The 20,924-nt window shown below is 49.6% G+C and overlaps 1 protein-coding gene across 1 annotated transcript in view; it reads right to left on the bottom strand.

The window, feature by feature from the left end:
* Positions 1 to 4,718: 4,718 nt before the first annotated feature.
* Positions 4,719 to 20,924, bottom strand: part of CA2H3orf22 (chromosome A2 C3orf22 homolog) — a 43,051-nt gene continuing 26,845 nt past the window's right edge. Inside the window, 4 exon segments of the mRNA XM_053220291.1 lie at positions 4,719 to 5,076; positions 7,066 to 7,108; positions 7,111 to 7,196; positions 7,895 to 7,970. Of these exon segments, the coding sequence (XP_053076266.1) occupies positions 4,905 to 5,076; positions 7,066 to 7,108; positions 7,111 to 7,196; positions 7,895 to 7,970 (377 nt within the window). The 3' untranslated portion in view covers positions 4,719 to 4,904.

Genomic DNA, 20,924 nt, shown 5'->3' on the forward strand with positions numbered 1-20,924 from the left:
ACCCCACTCACTGGAGGGCTGTGGAAAGCCCAGGATCCTGAACTGTTACCAGGGGGAGGGGGGAGGGGCCGGGCCTGTGACATGCCCGGAGGCCCTGTGTCCTTGTTCCTGGCTCCCTGTTGCCCACACCGTGTCCCACACCACATCCTGGTCAGCTGTCCCACACCCACTTCGATGGCACACACCTTTGTTCCGAGCTTCCTCGGTGCCCACACAGCCTGTGATGTGACCTGTTTGTTGAAGTTATCACCCACTCAGGTGTCACCCAGAACCAGGTGGTCACCTTTAGAAGTCACCCTCCCGTTCGGTCATCACACGACCTGTTGCCATTCCTCGGTGCCTGCTGCATCCTGTAGCTCGTCACATGCACGCACACTCCATCATGTGGGAGAGGCACTCCACTGCCCGCCCCCAGCTGATGGCACCTGATGTACTCTCTGCTGTGACCGCAAGGCCCACACCCCAGGCCTTCTAGGGTTAGAGGCACCCCTTCCTCCTGTCCTGCTGGCCCTGGGGGATTCATCATGCTCCGGTGTCCTCTGACCTGCTTCCTCTCTGGCTGGCGCCAGAACGTGTCTGTCCTCACTGATCACAGGCTGACTGCCCACCCCTCAATGGCAAGGTCCCAGCTGGGTCCTCCGATGGCCCGAGGAAGACGGGGTCTCACGTGAATAGCTGGACAAGAGGGCGCCCAGATTTTCTGTTAAAACGCTGCACCAGTTCCTAAAGGGATCCAAAGCACAAACTGGGCATTTTAATGTACTGGGAACTTTTATTTCCTGGTTTTCCATCTCTCAGAACTTAGTGGTGCTGGTCACCCCCTCCCCAGCGTGGAAGTGACACCGGTGGGTTGGGTTGCAAAGACTTGTTTAGAATGTTTTAGCGTTCTGCTGTTTCTGGCTTTGTCAGGAAAACGTTTCCCGGATTTTTTGTAGTTATGGTATTGGTTTGTTTTTGTTGTGTTGTGTTTTGTTTTTTCAGTTTTATTTTGTGGCTTTGTCATCCAGGCGGCTTCCTGGGAGGCGTATTTCCATCATTTAAAGTTGTGCTAAAATAAATCCCCGGTTCTTTTAACAACAGCACTTCATGCATTATTCAGTTTTGGAATCGCAGCCAGCGGCATCTGCTGGCCTTGGCGACTGGCTGGGTGGCCTCCGGGTGAAGGCAAGGCCCACAGCTGCTCAGGTTGCTGGGTCGTTACGGCACCCTGCCAGGTCGGTGGGCCACGCCTCGGGGTGCTGCCCTTCCCCACGGGCCTGCAGCCCTCTTCCTGGGGTGAAGGCGCGGCTGCCTGCAGCACAAGTTCAACAACGGTAACTCCTCTCGTTCAGCAGAAGGGAGTCAGAACAGCTGCTCCATGGAGCCACTGGGGACACAGACTCCTTCTCTCCTGCTGCTCCCCCGTCCCTAGGCTGTAGCCCTCCTCCACGAGGTCCGCAAGACCAGATCGTCCTCTTCCCAAGCATCAGAATGTTGAAGACGAACACTGTGGATGGATTCCATGTTCTGCCTCCAGTCAGGTGCCATCGGCCAGAGCCTACCATAGCAGCCTACCTACCGCTATGCCCCTGCTTCAGGGGAGGCTGGGGACAGTACCCACCCCACCCCCGGCCCACATCCCACTAACCACTTCCAGGTACTGTGCCCCAGTGGCTCCCAGCCACCGCACCCACAGGCCTCCTGTGGGTTCCCTCTGACCTGCTTGGCCTGAACACAGGGATATTGGGTGTGCAGGGAGTCGGTGTCCCCGGGCAGCCCTCAACCCACGTCTGCTGGAAGTTGGGGGACAAATACTGCAGCCTTTGCCCCTCCGGTGGGATACCACTGAGGCATGACCTGCAGAGTTCTCCCCTGGGATTCAGTGGCGCCAGCTCAAGAGCACACCCCCTGCTTCCTTTCTCATCCCCATGTCTCTCTGGGGCTTCCTGGAATCTCTTCCCAATGACACTACTTGCATCCATATCCTTATCTCCAGATCTGCTCCAGGGGGAACCCAGCTTGGGACAGGGGACCAATCAGGACTCCATTGCAGACTTGCTTTTATTTCATTGGTCCCTAAATGATCGGCAATTGGGTTAATTTGTGTCCGTTAGCGTTACTGTGCCACGGTAAATGTCCCTGCATAGTTCTCGTCCTGTGTGTGTGGGTACGATCGCAGGATAAATTCTTAGAAGACAGATCCACACCCCTGGGCACGCTGTTGACTGTGCCTGTTCCTCGGGTGGCTTCAGCTCTCTGCCAATGTATGTTTTACTGTGGCTGTGCTCACGGCACCAGGACAATCCGGGATCTGGATGGTCGCACTTAAATGCTGGTGGCATGCCCTGGGTTGCTCTATGGGCCGCCGTGATATGCTTACCTCATCCCTCTGCACTCAAACATTTAGGTGTTGTCCATTTCCCTGTGAGGACTTCTGCCGTGCATGCTTCCTGAAGGGTCTGTTTTCTTCTTTGAGGACATCATGGACGGAGAAACACTTGGCACACAGCAGGACCGACAGACAGCTCCTTTGTTTTTTTCTATTTTACTTTTATTTTTAAGTTACATCCAAGTTAGCATAGAGTGCCATAATGATTTCAGGAGTAGAATCCAGTGATTCATCCCCTGTGTGTCCCCAACAAGTGTCTTCTTTGATGCCCCTTACCCATTTAGCCCATCCCCACCCACAAGACCTCCAGTAACCCTCAGTTTGTTCTTCGTATTTAAGAGTCTCTTAGGTTTTGTCCCCTTCCCTGTTTTTATATTATTTTTGCTTCCTTTCCCTTATGTTCATCTGTTTTGTCTCTCAAAGTCCTCATATGAGTGAAATCATATGATATTTGTCTTTCTCTGACTAATTTCGCTTAACATAATACCCTCCAGTTCCATCCACGTAGTTGCAGATGGCAAGATTTCATTCTTTTTGATTGCCGAGTAATACTCCATTGTATCTATATACCACATCTTCTTTATCCATTCATCCATTGATGGACACTTGGGCTCTTTCCATACTTTGACTATTGTTGATAGTGCTGCTATAAACATTGGGGTGCATGTGCTCCTTCAAAACAGCACATCTGTATCCCTTGGATAAATACCTAGTAGTGCCATTGCTGGGTCATAGGGTAGTTCTATTTTTAATTTTTTGAGAAACCTCTATGCTGTTTTCCATAGTGGCTGCACTAGTTTGCATCCAGATAGCTCCTTCTTCCCTAAATATTTTTTTTCATGTTTATTTATTTTTGAGAGAGAGAGACAGAGTGTGAGTGGGGGGGAGAGGCAGAAAGAGAGGGAGGCACAGAATCTGAAACAGGCTCCAGGCTCTGAGCTGTCAGCACAGAGCCCGACGTGGGACTCGAACCTATGAACCATGAGATCATGACCTGAGCCGAAGTCGGACGCCCAACCGACTTGAGCCACCCAGGCGCCCCTCGGGATACTCGTTTTAAAAGGTTAGGAGGGAGATGTGGTTACCTTCGGCAGAGGGAGGCAGCAGGGGGCCGCTGGAGAAGAAGCTCCCAGGCAGGTATAAGCATCAGTCACATGTCACTTCATCCTTCTGCTGCATCACAGGTGTGCAGCACCATATTGTGTATATTTCAAGTAGGACACAGCTGTGCACATTGCAGGAAAACTCCTGAGACACACACAGTCCAAGTGGAGGTCAGCCTGGCTCTGACCCCAACAGGAGGGGACCCTGGGGGGGTCCCTGCTTCCTTCTACCACCAGATGCTGCATGGTACACCAGGCCTGCTTCCCACCTGGGCCTGGAGGGAGGGAGGCCCAGAGAGAGTCCTTTGCTGGGGTGTCCACCCTGTGGCAGTCCTCTGCACCCCAGACACCCCAGGAGCATGCAGCAGAACTGACTTCTGCCTCCTGCAGGCTGAGAACCAGCACCCACCTGTCCCCAGGGCCTGGGGAGGGCCCCTTTGCAATTCTCACTCCACTGGGGACCTCATTCCCCCTTCTTTCTGGAATAGGGCCCTTGTCCACCTTACTCAGTGCAGCCCCCATAGCCATTTTCAGGGTCCCCACACCCTCTCTCCTAGGGAGAGAGCTATCGTTAGTGTCCCCAATTTTATTCACCCAAGGACTCCAAGGTGACATCCTAGTCCCTCTCTTTGTAGAACAGAGCAGAGGAAACCCTCACATTCTCAGCAGGCACCCTCCTACGTAGTGCCGCCATTACAAACTCCAAAGCAGTTGGTATTACGTATACTTCCTTTGAAGACTTTGTAATGCACCGACGGCGTGCTGTTAGGTTCATGTATGAAAATTGCAGAAATTATTAGCCCTGTCGCCAAGTTCCCCAGTTCTACCCAGAGATCCTGATTGTTACCTACTACACACACACACACACACACACACACAGACACACACACACACATGCAGGAGCATATCAGCCACACTTCTGCTGTGCCTTTAAAAAATTCTTAATATGCTTTGTGGATTGCTCGAGAGCATTATATCAAGAGCTGTTTCTTCATTTCCGTGGCCGCCTACTGTTTCGGGGTACAGCCCTGATGTCACCGAACAGCCCCCTATTAGTGGATATTAGGTGGCCTCCGATGCTTCGCTGTTTCTTAGGGCGCTGTCATGAATGTTTTGTCCACATACGTTTCCTCACATGTGTGAGTACATCTTTGGAATCAGTTCTTGGAAATGACGTCGGTCCTCTCACTAACTCTCACGCCAACCCCTCGAGATTAAACATAGATGAGAACACGGAGGCTCAGGAAGCAAAGTGCTCCATGCAAGTGGACACAGGATGTGAACCTGCGATGTTTATTCACACGGTGTGGGTTCTGAGGAGATGAATAGCCCCTTCGAGGCGGTGCCCCCCACTCAAGTTCACCTCTGTCCGGAAGGGAGGGCTCTGGGGCCACTGCAAGGTGGCCGAGAGGGAGGCCGCACAGAGCTGGTCTCTAGGAGAGGCCTCTGGAGGGGTGGGCAGCATGGGCACCAGTGAGGGCAGCAGGGACTCCTGACCCAGGGAAACGGTGGCTCAGTAGCTTGAATTCCCAAAGGTAGCTCTGTGGAGGCGGCAGCGGTGGGGGGCTGAGGCTGGACGGTGATGTAAAATCTGGTGCCCCAAGCCTAGGGAAGCCACGCGGAACCCCGCTGGTCCAGAGACGTCGGCCAGGGCCACAGCCAAGTCTCTGCTCCCAGCCCAGACCTGCCCTGGGACCCCACACCAGCCTCTGCTGCCCTCCTAGCCAGCCCCCCACCCCAGATGTCCAAGTCAGAACTCCTACGTGGCCAGGACTTGGTCCCCCAGGCCTGCCCAGACACTGAGTGAGTGTCATCTTTGTGCCTGCCAGAAGGTGCACCAGCGTTGTGTGAGGCCACCGATCCTCCCCTAGGCAGCATTCTCTAACAGCTACATCAGGTCTGGACATGCTACCTTCCTGCTCCCCAGACTTCAGTGGCTCCCCACTCCCCCTCAGACAAATGTTGGCATTTAACGTTCTCCCCTACCTGTCTCCTAACCATCCCGAAAAATGGCACTTCAAATTCCTTAAGTGGGACATTAATCTGTCCCACCTCAGGACGTTTGCACTTGACTTCTGCTGCCTGGAGCATCTCTTCGTATAAGGTTCCTGCTTCTCACCCGGGCCCCCATGCCCTCTCTTACCCTCTCCCCCCATCCACTCTCTGCCCTACTTTGGCACCTGCTGGCCATGGCCGTTTGGCCCCCAACAATCCCACTCTGGTCAATTCCCCAACAGAGGGCTGACGGGGGTTCAGAGGGTGGAGGACGAGGTGGGGGATCTCTGCCACCTGCTCCCCATTACTTCAAGCCTTTGGCAGAGGCCCCACAGCCACAGCCCCCTGCCTGCCCTGGAGCTCACGGCCCCTGCCCACCCCTCCACCCCAGGGGAGGGACTGGCTCCCCACTGGTGCTGGGCCCTGGTGGGTTGAGAAGCCCACGGCCTCCAGAGCTCCCTGACACATCCGCTGACCACTTCAGTTTGTCCTCCAGATCTCTGCTCTGTGTCATCCGCTGGGAGACCTCTTCTCATAGCAGACCCTTGGGGCAGGCCGCAGCACCAAGAGTCTGGGCCCTTGTGCACAGCCTGACTGGTCCCCACAGGACGCCTGGGTGGAAGCTGATCCCATTCTGCAGCAGTAGAAGCTGAGACTCAGGACCCCCTGTGCTCTCAGACTCCAGCCTCTGCAGTTCAGCGCCCACTGGATCGGTCCAGACAGCTGGAGCAAGAGCCCACAGCAAGATAAGGGAGGGAACGTGACACCCAGGACAAAAGTCAGGGCCAGTAGGGGCAGGGAATAGGCACGCAACTGTGTGCATGTGTGTGTGTGTGCATGCGCGCAAGCCCGAGTGTTTTAATTGCCTCTCCGGATATCTGGTTAGGGGACTGTGCAGGTGTCTCTGTGACCTGCCAGAGGTGATATACAGTGTGTGGAGCCAGGGGCTTGGCCAGTCAGAACAGACACAGGGCTTGGAGTTGGAGGGAGGCGCAGAGGCAATCAGGGCAGAGCTAAGGTCTTTGGGAGGTGGGGTGATGCCCCCCACCAACTGGTCAGGGAAGCCCTTCGTTGTGTAACAGCTGGTGGGTGCCAGCCAGCCCAGTGACAGGGTGAGTACGTGAAATGTTGTGTGGTGGGGTCTTCCCAAGGGTTTCCGGGTGCTTCACCGTGTGTGCCCGTGGGTGGGAGGTGCATTCACGTCTATGCGGTCAGTTTAGAGGTGGCCAGTCCAAGAGTCCCTTGCAAGTGCCTCCACCCTCAGAGCAGGCTGCACGGAGACCCAAAACTTGCCGGCCCTTCCTCTGCTTTGCCTGTGCCGTGTGGAAAGATGGCGGCAAAGCCCCCACCCCCTCAGGCCTGCTTCACCACCTGCAGACGGGGCCCGCCCGCCCGAGGGTCCCCTGTAGCCTCTCCCACAAACTGCCTTGCTGTGGGAGGAACCACAGGACATTAGCGCCTCCTTTCTGGACCTCGGTTTCCTCAGGTTAGACGTGGAGCGTGCTGGGTCATGAACGTCTGTGTACAGACCTGGGGTGGGAGGCTTGTGTGTGGTCAATGGGCAGCGGTGGCTGTCCACATCCTGGGCCTGACACTTACCCTCTGACTGGAATGGATCTTGTTGGCACCAGCATCTTCTGCAGGGCAGCTGATCCCGCAGTGAGTCATTTCTCTTCGTGGCCTCCCAGGGCTTCGGGAACTCTGCGTTGGGGGCCGTCAGCCAAGAGAACCTGCAGTGGGGCACCTGGCATCTTTAGGTGACCGGCAGCCATCAGCCACATGAATAGCTTTTGGTCATCTGGACCTTTCTGCTTGCCAGGTGGCGTTCTAAGCGCTTTATCAACATTAACCCACATGTCAATTCACAACCGTGCTATGAGGCAAGTCTGGTTGCCAACACTTTGTAGATGAGGAAATGAGGCAGGGAGAGGTCAAGTGACTTGCCCAAGGTCACACAGCTAGGAAGCCCTCCAGAGTTGCTGCATTTTTTCCCCCAGGACCCTACACAAAACATTTAGTAACTGCTGCTGGCTGAGGCCCCAGAGCTGCCCAGTCTGGGGGTCTCTGCTGCTTTCTGAGTGCCCTGGCTTTACAAACCAGTCCCCACCCCAATCTGATCCCATCACATGTTTGGTAGGGGGAGGTGTTCACGAACATGCTCCTCAGGTGGTTCCTGTGAGGCCACTGGCCCAGAGGCAAGCAGCTGGCTATGGCTCTGGGATGGCCCCGGGAGTCCTGGGCACCCACCTAGAGGCCGTCAGCTCAGATTGGGATGGGGGTGGAGAAGGTGAAACCCAGACTGTCACAGAGCTGCACAGGGAGCTCCCTGGGGATGAAAAACCCCACCCCAGGCCCAGGCCATGGAATGTGCTAGGGGGTGAACTGAGGGGAGGCGGGACTTTGCCCTAGTGGTGGGGAGGTCTTGTACCTGTACGGAAACTTTCTGGCAAAATTTTCCTGGATCTTGGTGCTCCTCTTCTTATGTTGGGGTACTTCTTGGGGTCCTTCAACCTCATCATGGAAGGGGGTTAAACCCTGGCACACCCTTCAGCCATGGCTGGAAGGCAAGAGGAGGCATCTCAGAGCCAGAGAGGCGGTAGGAGGAGCCGTTCTGGACCCAGACCAGGCACACGGTATCCCCTGAGGACCGCAGAGGGGACAGAAGTTGGGGGCCCTGCCAGCCTCGTGGGGTTGAATGAAGGCCGGGTCATGCTGGCCTGTCACTGATGCCTGGCCTCACCACACTGCACCTGTTATGAACACTCTCACGTGTGTGTGTGTGTGCACACAGCTTTGTGTACCTGCACCTGGGATGGTTCTCAACCAAACAGCCCATCCGAGCCCCAGCAACCACGAATCTGTTCTCATGTCTATACCTATGGGATTTCACAAGTGTACCAATGGAATTACCCAGTAGGCATCTTTGGGAGCCTGGCTTCTTTCTTGCAGCGTCACCCACTTGGGAATTCTCCCAGTGGGTGGGAGAATCAGTGGGTGGTTCTTTTTTTCAGTGCTGAGCAGTGCTGGTTTTATTTATTTTATTCATTTATTTTTTAAAATTTGTTTCGGTTTATTTATTTTTTGTGGGAGGGAGAGATAGAGAGTGAACAGGGGACAGGCAGAGAGAGAGAAAGAGAGAGAATCCCAAGCAGGTTCCATGTTGTCAGCGCAGAGCCCAACACGGGCTGAAACGCACAAACCGTGAGATCATGACCTGAGCCAAAATCAAGAGTCAGATGCTCAACCGACTGAGCCGCCCAGGCGCCCCAGGGGTATCAGTTGTAACAGGAGCTTCCAAACAGCCTTCCAGAACGGCTGCACTGTTTCTGGTACTCACCAGCCGTGTACGAGGGACTGTCCTTTTAAGGCACCCGGTGCACATGCAGGTAGGTCAGGGCTGAGAACAGCAGGGGTTAAGGCCTGACCACTACTGTTTCCTTTGCCATTGAATTGCCTGACCCTTGCCCACCACTGTCTGTGCTAATGTATCTTCACCATGGCCAGAACAGCCATCGGGTCGTGAACATGTGAGCTTAGAGCTTGTGATAGAGCCAGCCCCCTGCCATCCTTGGCTCCAGATTTGGTCCCTCGAGCGGACGGGTGAAGCCGCGGTGGGGCGCTGGCTCCTGGTGTGGAAAGACGCCCAGAAGCAGGGCTGGCTGACGAGCTAGTGTCAGGTCGGGACTTGGAGCAGGGCACCCTCAGCAGCCCCCCGCACCCGCCCTGCTCCCACCTCTGCAGGGAGGTCGTGTCTGCCACTCTGTCTGAGAGCGGTTCTCTGGCTGCACACGAGTGCCAGGCGCACACACAAGTCACGTGAGCCCCAGGAGGCTTCTGCCTTCAGAAGCAGCCTTGATGGGGGGGGGGGGGGGGCCTGGGCGGAGGGGGACAGCGACATAGGGGGAGTTGCAGATAAATGTCCCGGCTGCCTCGCTCCTCGGTGGGGACAGCTCCACCGGCCAAAGGACCCAGTGGGACTGGGCTGGGTTGCCCACCGTGGTGACCACACACTATGTCTCCTTCTGGCCCCTCCTCACTTCCAGGCCCCTGCTTGTGCCTCCTGTGAGCCGCTCCCAAAGTACCTGCACTCGCGGGCCTGTCCCAGGGTCTGCACTGGAGAACTCAAACCAACAGGCCTCTTTCCCACAAACTCTGGAAATGTCTGCACTCACAAACCTATGTTGGGAAGGTGAAAAGTAACTAGCCATCCACCTAGCTTCGTGTCTCCACGCACACACATGCACAGGCACACACGCGTGAACGCAGGGCCCGTGTGGCCACCGTGTGGCTTCCCTCCCTCACACCACTCTGCTCCCTCGTCCTCTCCGTGCCCCAGGCTGACCTGTGGGCTCTCTTCCCTTTCTATTCACTGCAGCTACACCCCACCCGCGGTAAAAAAAAAAAACCTAGTGAAATCTGGAGGGATGCCAAGGGAGAACACGGTGCTTTTCCCAAGTCTGGGGTTCTGGGGTCCCCAGGAGGCCAGTGGACCTCGGGCAAGGCTGTTCCAGTGGGGACTCGGTGAAATGGGCCGTGCTGCCCATACTGCTCCCCTCGCCTCTGGGGCTATGAGGGCTTCTGGAAACCCTCACTGTGGGCAGAGGGTGTCCTTGCCTTGGGCAGGGAGTGAGAGTTGGCTGTGGTGCTGTCTGCTCGTGTTATGGCACACTGACCCTGGGGTCCTCGACAGGAGCTGAATGGCCTCACTGGACACAGACGCTCCTAGTCCAAGGCCAAGCCCACCTATCTGTGAGCCCAGCACACCCCACTCACCTCCCCGGCTGGCCCGGTCTCTGATTCTGGAAGATCAGCATTCCCAGAGGGCCTTTGCCTGGCCCAGAAATGTCAGCAGCAGCCCTGCTTGTGACCTGTCCCCTCAATCCTACCCAAAGGTCTTCCTGACCCTGAGCAGGGGGCCTTTTCCACTGACTTGCCCACCTGGCAAAGAGCTTTGCTTGAGGTGGGGTCCCTTTCATGGTCCTGGCCCTACAGCCCTTTACTGTCAGCCATACTTGGGCAGGTGGCTAACTCCTGGCTATGGCTTTTGGCCCTCCTCCTCCTGAGAAGCCAGATGAGGGACCCTGCCCAGGATGGTGCCTGTGTCATGGTGGGAAGCCCAGGCTCTGGGCTCAGCGAAGTGTCTGCTAAGCTCTATGCTTGACCTGATGGAGAACAGAATACGATCACCCCTGTTTTTCAGGTAAAGACACCAAAGCCCTGAAAGGTTAAGTGTTTGCCTATGTTGCCCCCCACCAGGTGAGCAGGGGAAGAGGTGGGGTCCAGAAGCCCATCGGGACTTCACAGCCTCAGACAGTCCTGAATGGGGCTAGAAGAGGTGACCGCACCAACGACGGACCCGAGGAAGAAGCCCTACCACAGGAACCTAGGAGTCTGGAGGAGGCGGGGGAAGGGGCACCCCTCACATCCGCCCTGTACCTACCTGCAGACCCCCTAAGCCATGCGTGTGACCCTGCAAACTGACGGGGTTGAAATCAACCTCCCTCGGGGGCAGGGTGGCCCCTGCAGAGCCCAGGGTGGGACTCTGACATCATGGCCTTCTGTCACAGGCACCGTCTCACTGCGGCTGTCCAAGCTGACCTGGAACTGTCCTTCCCAGCTGCCCAGACTGCCTCCCCAAGTCCTGGCAGTGATGATGATCGGGGCTTAGATCAGGGCTCCCTGGCATTGCCCCTACCCAGGTGTGAGAGAGATGCTGTGCCCCTTCAACCCCCAAGACTGGTCCCAGAGCATGGAGGCAGGGCCCTGGCAACAGCACTCTCTTGGTTCAGCAATGTAAAGAAACACAGGCCTTGGTGCACGGAGCCTCCAGCTGGAAACGAGTGGGCGATTGAACTGTTCAAGCTACAGGCTACTCACGGGCTGGCTTACGTGATGCCAGAAGGGCGGAAGCTGGCCATGGTCGTGGCTTCCATGCTACCCCAGGAACACTGGCCCTAGTGCCCCAATAGGCCAGGCCCATAGGCTCATTGTGACATCAGAAGCCCTTGAAGTCACAATCAGTGACACCCCCAGCTGCTAAACTATGTGGTTCACAATCTGGCCTGAAGCCCCTCGGGCCCAGAGAATGGCTGTAGAGACAGCAGTGACGGCCTGCTGGCCTTCCTGCTCCCAGCACCCTGGGTGGAGCATGCATGTGAACATATCCTACAGCAGGGATCTCTTCCATGCAGGTTCTGGGAACAGAAGAGATACCCAGAAATAGCTGAAACCTCACTTCCATTGCAAATCTCTTTCCTGGCCAACTCTGACCTGAGCTCTACCCACAGCCCAGGAATCACGGGATGAGGGTTTGAGCCCAGGGCAGTGTGAGAGTTTAGGGCATGGGCCCTGAAGGTCAACTCTGTCTCCCAGTCTGGGCCACTGGCTTCTATGTGGCCTCAGGCAAGCATGTCAGTCTCTCTGTGCCTCAGTGTCCCAGATTACATTTGTGTTTGGAAAAAAATCTCTCTGGCAGAAGTGTGGAGAACAAAGTGAATGGGACCAGGAGTGAGTGTGGGTAGACCAGGTAACCAGCAAAGGCAGTAATGCAGATGAGAGGAGGTGGTGCCTTGGGATGAGGTGGTGATGGAGATGGAGGGAAGGGGGTAGGTTTGAGAGATGTCCAGGAGACAGAGTTAACACAGAGCGGTGGTAGAGCCTGTGGGAGGGTCAATGAGGATTCTGGGTTTCTTTTACTATCACTAGACAGGACTGGACTAAGCCTTGGAGGGAGACTGTGGGTTTGGCCTCGGTCTGGTTGAGTTTGAGATGCCTTTGAGGTATCCCTCCACTCAGGCACATCGTAGATCTGGGTCTGAGGTCCAGAGGGGTGAGGTCTGGACCTAAAGTGAGTTTGGGTGTTGATGTATCAGTGCTAATTGAAGATCATCATCCAAATGGGAGACGGTGTGGAAGGAGAAGACAGCAGTGAACTGAGTTAAGATACTCCAATATTTAACAATCAAGTGAGTATTTAGTGCCTGCGACCCAGCCAGAGGCACAAAGAAGACAAAGTAGTGTCATGGAAGCCGGGGGATGGTCACAGCTCAAGAGGCATAGACTGGTCAGCGGTGTTGGTGCTGCGGATGGACGCAACAAGGTGAGAAGGAACAAGTAACTGCGGGTTTTAGGGCTGTTTAGTTTTATGCAAAGCTGTTTTTGTGGAGGCACGGATGCCAGATTATGAGGAGTTGAAGAATGAGGTGAAGGAGTTGAACCGGGGTGGTATGGCCATTTTGCCTGTGCTACATGTGCCCCAGCCACTCTCCATTCTTTATTCTATTAATGTGATGTATTACATTGATTGAGTTTCTTATTATGAAGTACACTTGCATTCTGGGGATAAATCCCACTTGGTCATGATACATAATCCTTTTAATATGCTGCTGAATTTACTTTGATAGTATGTTGTTGAGGATTTTTGAATCTGTATTCCTAAGGGGCATTGACCTGGACTTTTCTTTTCCTGTAGTGTCTTTTTCTGGCTTTGGTAGCAGTATAATCCTGATCTCATAAAATGAGCTTGGAAGCGTTCCCTCCTTTTCAGTTTTTGGGAAACTTTGATAAGGATTGGTGTTAATTCTTTGTAAATGTTTGGTAGAATTCACCAGGGAAGCCATCTGGTCCCAGCCTTTTCTGTGTGTGTGTGTGTGTGTGTGTGTGTAAGTATAATCCTTCGGGTTTTGTAATTGTTCTGGCTAGAACTTCCAGTACTATGTTGAATACAAATGGCCAAACCAGGCATCCTGGCCTTCTTCCTGATCCTAGTGGGAAAGCTTTCAGTCTTTCTTTTTTTTTCTTTTGAAGAAAGCACTCAAGTGAGTAAGGGGCAGAGAGGAAGAGAGAGAGAATCCCCTGAGGGGCAGAGAGAGAGATGAGGGAGAGAGGGAGAAAGAGATAAATGGGGCTTACCTGATACAGGGCTTATGCTCACCCCAAATGGGGCTCAACTCAAAAACTGTGAGATCATGACCTGAGCTGAAGTCAAGTGCTTAACGGCCTAAGCCACCCAGGCACCCCCAACTTTCAGTCTTTTTACCATTGAGTTGGACGTTAAGTGTAGGGTTTTCATATATGGTTTTTACTTTGTTAACAAAGTTTTTCTTCTATTACTAATTTTTGAATTTTTTTTTAATCAAGAAAGTGTGTTGAATTTTATCAAAAATTTTGACATCGATTGAGATAGTCATGTGGGTGTGTTTTTTTTTCCATTTTTCTGTTAATGTGGTATATTTGATTGCTTTTCATAAGTTGAACCATCCTTTCATTCTTGATGTAAATCTCACATGGTTATGGTGTATAATTATATGGTATATAATCCTCTTAATATTTCTAAACTGAATTCAGTTTGTTGGTATTTCGTTGAAGATTTTTGCATCAATATTCATAAAGCATATTGGTCTTAGTTTCTTTTCTTGAAGTGTCTTCTTCTGGCTTTGGTATCAGGGCAATGCTGGCCTCTTAGAGTAAGTTAGGAAGTGTTTCGCCCCTCTTCAGGTTTTTGGAAAAGTTCGGAGGGGATTAATATTAGTTCTTTAAATGTTTGATCGAATTCAGTAGCGAAACCATCTATCCCAGGGTTTTTATTTGTTGGGTGTTTTTTGATTACTGAATTAGTCTACATACTATTTATCAATCTATTCAGATTTTCTATTTATTCATGATTCAGTCTTGGTAGGTTGTGTGTTTCTGGGAATCTGCCCATCTCATCCGGGTTATCCAATTTGTTAGCATTCAACTGTTCATAGTACTCTCTTATAATCCTTTTAATTCTATACAATCGGTAGTAATGTTCCCATTTTCATTTAAGATTTTAGAAATTTGAATCTTCATTTTTTTTTTTTTGTCTTAGTCAATCTAACTAAAGGTTTGCTGATCTTGTTGATAATTTCAAAAATCAACTCTGGTTCTGTTGATTTTCTACATAACTTTCTATTCTGTGTTTTATTTTTATTGTAATCTTTACTATCAGCTTTCTTCTGCTAGCCTTGGATTTAGCTTGCTCTGCATCTTCTAGTTCCTTAAGTTATATAATTAGATGATCAATTTGGGATCTTTCCTCTTTTTGAAGAGAGCATTTACTGCTATAAATTTCCCTCTTCACACTGCTTTCACTGCAACATGTAAGTTTGGTATGTTTTGGGGTTTTTTGTTCTCATTCATCTGAAGGCATTTCCTAAATTCCCTTGTGATTTCTTCTTTAGTTGCATGATTATTATTTTTTTTAATGCTTTTTATTTATTTTGAGACAGAGAGAGACAGAGCATGAGCAGGAGAGGGGCAGAGAGAGGGAGACACAGAATCCAAAGCAGGCTCCAGGCTCCAAGCTGTCAGAGCAAAGCCCGATGCGGGGCTCGAACCCACAGACTGTGAGATCATGACCTGACCTGAAGTTGGACACTTAACCAACTGAGCCACCCAGGCGCCCCTAGTTGCGTGATTGGCTCTAGGGCTCAGTCAGTTCGGGCTGAACCCTGCATCGGGCTCTGTGGTGACAGTTCAGAGCCTGGAGCCTGCTTCAGATTCTGTGTCCCACCCCCCCTTCCACTCCCCCACTCACACTCTGTTTCTCTCACTCTCTCAAAAATAAATATACATTAAAAGAAATTAAAAAAAAAGAAATGTTTACTCTCCACTTATTTGTGCTTTTTCCAGTTTTCTGTCATTGATTTCTAATTTTATTCCATTGTGATCAGAAAATACATGTGTATGACTTGAAACTTTTAAAACTTATTAAGTTCAGTAAGACTTGTTCTATGGTCTAAAATATCTTGGAGAATATTCCAAGTACACTTGAGAAGAATGTATATTCTTTTGTTCAGTGGAGTTTCCCAAATGTCTATTAGGTCTAATTTTGGCTTATAATGTTGTTCAAGTGCTCCATATCTTTATTGATCTTCTGTCTGGTTCTATCTATTCTTAAAGGTAGGGTATTAAATTCTCTATTGTAGAACTATCTATTTCTCTTTCCATTTGCTAATTTTTAATATATTTTGGTGCTCTATTGTTAAGTGTATATATGCTATAATATTTATATCTTCTTAAAAAATTTTTTTAATGTTTATTTATTTTTGACAGAGAGAGTCAGAGCATGAGCAGGGGAGGGACAGAGAAAGAGGGAGACATAGAAGCCAAAGCAGACTCCAGGCTCTGAGCTGTCAGCACAGAGCCTAATGCAGGGCTTGAACCCATGAACCATGAGATCATGACCTGCACTAAATTTGGACGCTAAACTGACTGAGCCACCCATGTGCGCCCTTTACCCTGATTCTAATGGTGGTTTTACAACTGTGTTTGAACCAAAGAAATTGTCATTTTTTTGTAAGTCAATTGTGTCTCCATTAAAAAATTATTTTTTCAAATTTGAAAGTTCTGAGCTTGTGTTTAGGGCTTACTGAATTTTGATTTCACTGTCCAATTATCTAACAAGGAAGTTTATTTGGAGACCCTTATTCAGTATCTTTAGGTCATTCTCAATGGGCTTGTCAGAGTCCCCCAAGAAATCAGACTCTACCAAGCTCTGGCCAGAGCAGGGTGACTGCTGGTTGCCAGAGTTCCGGGAGCTCAGTGGGAGGAACTGTCTTGGGATTCAGTATATATTTGCTCACTTCAGGACTGTGCTGGGATAGCACCGATGCCTTCATTTGATCCCAGTGCCCCTAGTCAAGAGGATTTGGTTTTAACCATCTCCAGAAAATAACTTTCCAGGTTTTGCCAGTGTGTGGAAAATGCTCTGTAGAGTGTCAGGGAGGTGAGAGCCTCACTCTTTCTTAAATGGGCTTTCAGTTATCTTGATGTCAGCTGCCCCCCCCCCCACATCCTCTCCAGAAGTACATGGCATCCCTAATTTGTGACCCTTTGATGACTGGATGTGAAACCAAGCTGGTTTCTTGACTTTCCCCACACCTGCTTATAAATTTTTAAAACCTATCTATCTTCTTTTCTAAAGAAGAATTCCACTGTTGTTTGCCTCTGCTGCGATTCTGAGGGAAATTAAATAATACCTAAGTAAATGAGGAGACAACCCTGTTTCTGGATTGGAAAATTCAATATTGCTAATATGGCAATGCTACCTAAAATGTTCTACAGGTTCAAGGTGGCCCCTGTCAAAACCGTATCAGATTTATGCAGAAATCAAAAATCTGAGTCTAAAATTCACATCAAATTTCAAGGGACCCCAATTAGCCAAAATAATCTTGAAAAAGTAAAACCCATTTGAAAGACTCACACTTCTTGATTTTAAAATTGCTACAAAGCTACAGTAATAAACAGTGTGGTACCAGCACTGGGAGAGACACAGATCAAAGGAATAGAAACAAAAGTTCAGAAATAAACCCACAATTACAGGTTAATTGATTTTGACAAGGATGCCAGAACCACTTGGAGACCACAGAATAGTCTCTTTAACAAATGGTGCTGAGACAGCTGGACAGTTCCATGTGCAAAGGAATGAAATTGGGCCCTTTTTTCATATGATATACAAAAATTAACTCAAAATACATCCAAAACCTAAATATATATAAGAGTCTTGCTAAAATTAACAACTCAGGCAACAACAGATGTTGGCGAGGATGTGGAGAGAGAGGATCTCTTTTGCATGGTTGGTGGGAATGCAAACTGGTGCTGCCGCTCTGGAAAACAATGTGGAGTTTCCTCAATAAATTAAAAATAGAACGACCCTATGACCCAGCAATTGCACTACTAGGAACTTATCCAAAGGATACAAAAATGCTGATTCAAAGGGGCACATGCACCCTAATATTTATAGCAGCGCTATCAACAATAGCCAAAGTATGGAAAAGAGCCCAAATGTCCATTGACTAATGAATGGATAAAGAAGATGTGGTATATAGATACAATGGAATACTGCTTGGCGATGAAAAAGAATGAAATCTTGCCATTTGCAACTATGTGGATGGAACCAGAGGGTATTATGCTAAGCGATATAAGTCAGAGAAAGACAGATATCACATGACTTCACTCATGTGGAATCTGAGAAACTCAACAGATGAATAGAGGGGAAGGGAAGGAAAAATAAGATAAAAACAGAGAGGGAGGCAAATCATAAGAAACTCTTAAATACAGAGAACAGACTGAGGGTTGCTGTGGGGGGGTATGTGGGGGATGGGTTAAATGGGTGATGGGCATTGAGGAGGGCACTTGTTGGGATGAGCACTGGTGTCATATGTTAGAGATGAATCACTGGGTTCTACTCCTGAAGCCAAGACTATACTGTATGTTATCTGACTTAAATTTAAATTTAAAATAAAATAAAAAATAAAAGATATTCTATGATATATGTATAAATATATATATATATATTTATATTTATATTTATTTATATATTTATTTATATATATTTATATATATATATTTATATATATATATATATATATATATATATATATATATATATATATACAGAACTCTCAGAAAGAATCTTCTAAATTCTAAAACTCCGAGAAAGAAACATAGGTGTAGATCTTTGCCACCATAGGTAAGGCAAGGGCTTCTTAAATATAACACCAACAGCATAAGCAACCAAAGAATAAGCAGATAAATTGGACCCCACCAAAATTAAAACCTTGTTTCTTCAAAGGACAAGAAAATTAAAAAATAACCCATGTGAGGGGAGAAAATAACTGGAAAACACATATCTGATGATGGCTCAACATCCAGAGTCTGTGGCACTCTTACAACTCAACAACAAAAAGACAAAACATTACCTTAAAAATGGGCAAAGGACTTGAATAGGTGTTTCGCCAAAGCAGAAGGACAAGGAGGCAACTAGCCTATGAAGAGATGCTTAATATCATCAGACCCCAGGGAAATGCAAATCAAAACCACAGGAGACACCATTTCCTCCCCATCCGGAGGGTTATTTAGAAAGAAAGAAAGAAAGAAAGAAAGAAAGAAAGAAAGAAAGAAAGAAAAACAAGCGTTAGTGAGGAGGAGGAAAAATCAGAACCCTTATGCATTGCTAGTGGGAATGTAAAATAGTGCAGCCTCTGTGGAAAAACAGCCGGGCAGTTCTTCAAAAACTTAAATGTAGAATTACCATATGATCCAGCAACTCCACTCTGAAGATACACCCCAGAGATTTGAAGACGAACTCGGAATGATACTTGCACAGGAAGGTTCACTGAAGCATCCGTTACTCATGACAGCCAAAAAATGGAAACAATCTGTGGCTGTCAAGGGACGAACGGATGAATAAAATGTGGCCTGTCCGTACAGCGGAATCTGAGTCGGCCTTAAAAAGTTCTGATCCGTGCTACCACAGGAACTTTGAAAACACCAGGCTGAGTGGTATAAGCCAGACGCAAAAGGACAAATATTGTGATTCCACTTGTATGGAATATCTAGAATAGATAAATTCATAAAGGCAGAAGGTAGAATGGAGAGTGCCAGGCACTGGGGTGGAGTGGGGAATTGGGTGTTACTGTTTAATGGGCCAAGTGCCCCTGAACCGTACCCTCTTTTTATGTTTATTTATTTTATTTAAAATTTTAGAAAACTTTTTAATGTTTATTTATTTTGAGAGAGAGAGACAGATAGCGAGCAGGGGAGGGGCAGAGAGAGAGGGAGACACAGAATCTGAAGCAGGCTCCAGGCTGTCAGCACAGAGCCCGATGTGGGGCTCGAACTCACGAACCGTGAGATCATGCCCTGAGCCGAAGGTGGATGCTCAACCGAAGGAGCCACCCAGGCACCCCAATGTTTATTTATTTTTGAGAGAGAGAGCACTAGAAGGGGAGGAGCGGAGAGGGGGGGAGCAGGGGATCTGAAGTGGGCTCCACGCTGGCAGCCATGAGCCTGATGTGGGGCTTGAATTTTCAAGCTGAGAGATCACGACCTGAGCTGAAGCCAGATGCTCAACTGACTGAGCCACCCAGGCACCCCTGAACTATAAGCTTTAAAATGGTTAATTCATGTTATGTGAATTTACCTTGTTATTAAAACACACACACACGTGTACACACACACAAACACACAGGGACGTCCGGGTGGCTCAGTCGGTTAAGCGTCTGACTTTTGATTTTGGCTCTGGTCATACTCTCATGGTTTGTGAGTTTGAACCCCGCATCAGGCTTTGCACTGACAGCTTGGAGCCTGCTTGGGATTCTCTCTCTCCCTCTCTCTCTCTCTGCCCCTCCCCTCCTTGTGCACACTCTCTCTCAAAAATAAATAACATTCAAAGGTTTTTAAAAAATACACACACGAGTCTAGAACATCTTGTTCACCAGAAAGACAGGAAGTAATCAGAGAATGATGAGGACATAGCAAAATGACAGAGAACTAGAGTGAACTGGTCAAATTAAGACAAGTGGGTCTTATTGGTGCAATGGGATATTACTCAGCCATAGAACAGCCGATAGCCACAATAGGAAGAGTAGCACATGCATCAAGCTGAATGATAAAACGAGCCACTGAAGACTAGGTACCATCAGATTCCATTTGCAAAACTATCATGACAGAAACAGACCGGTTCCTGCCAGGGGTCAGTACTGGGAAGGAATGGATTGGCTTCAAATGGGCACAAGGGAACTTTTTTAGGACTGTGGAATTGTTCTGTATAATGATCATGGTGGTGGCTGCCTCAATTAACCTGATGGTAAAGGAGTCAGTTGCCTGTATTTGAGAGAGATTCGTAAAGAAACATGAATTTGTTTCTCTTAACTCTTTGGGAGGCCATTTCCCCACAGGTTCACATTACCAGGGGACACAGTGGGAAGGAGGGGACTGGAGCCTGCCCGCTGTGCCTTGGCACCCTCTGCACAGGTGTGTGCTTTCCTGGCTGTTAGTGCCTGGCCCTGAAGAAACTCAAGGCTCCTAAGTGGATTACAGGACAGAACAGGATGGAAGCGATGCTGGGACTGAAAGCTGTGTCTGGGGAGCCCAAGGCCCGTGCAGCTGGTGTGAGTCTGTGGGAAGAGCCCACTCCTGACCTAGAACCCCCACTCCCACCCCTACCCTTGCACAAGCCTTGCTCAACCCTTCCCTGGCAGCCAGGAAGTTGCCTCCCTGGTGCCATCGTGTGGACACAAGGGGGAAGAGCGCCAGTGTCTCCTTGGAGACTTTAAACATCTATCTCCCTTTGGGACTTTGCAGCCCCTAGAGATTTTGAGCATGGAGAGAGGGCGATAAACACAGGGGTGCACATATATCTTTCTGAATTAGTGTTTTCATTGTCTTTGGGTAAGTGCCCGGCAGTGCAATTACAGATGGTCACCACACTTCCCTGTGGTTAGCAGCAGGTAATTTACAGTTGACCCTTGGACAACACAGGTTTGAACTGCATGGGTCCATTTATATGTGGATTTTTTTTTCCTGCACAGTACTATAACTGCATTTTCTCTTCCTTATGATTTTCTTTTTTAAAAAAATGTTCTTTTAAATCTATATTTATTTTTGAGAGAGAGACAGAGTGTGAGCAGGGGAGGAGCAGAGAGAGAGGG

Source organism: Acinonyx jubatus, chromosome A2 (genome assembly GCF_027475565.1).
Source record: "Acinonyx jubatus isolate Ajub_Pintada_27869175 chromosome A2, VMU_Ajub_asm_v1.0, whole genome shotgun sequence".
NCBI classification, from domain to species: domain Eukaryota; kingdom Metazoa; phylum Chordata; class Mammalia; order Carnivora; family Felidae; genus Acinonyx; species Acinonyx jubatus.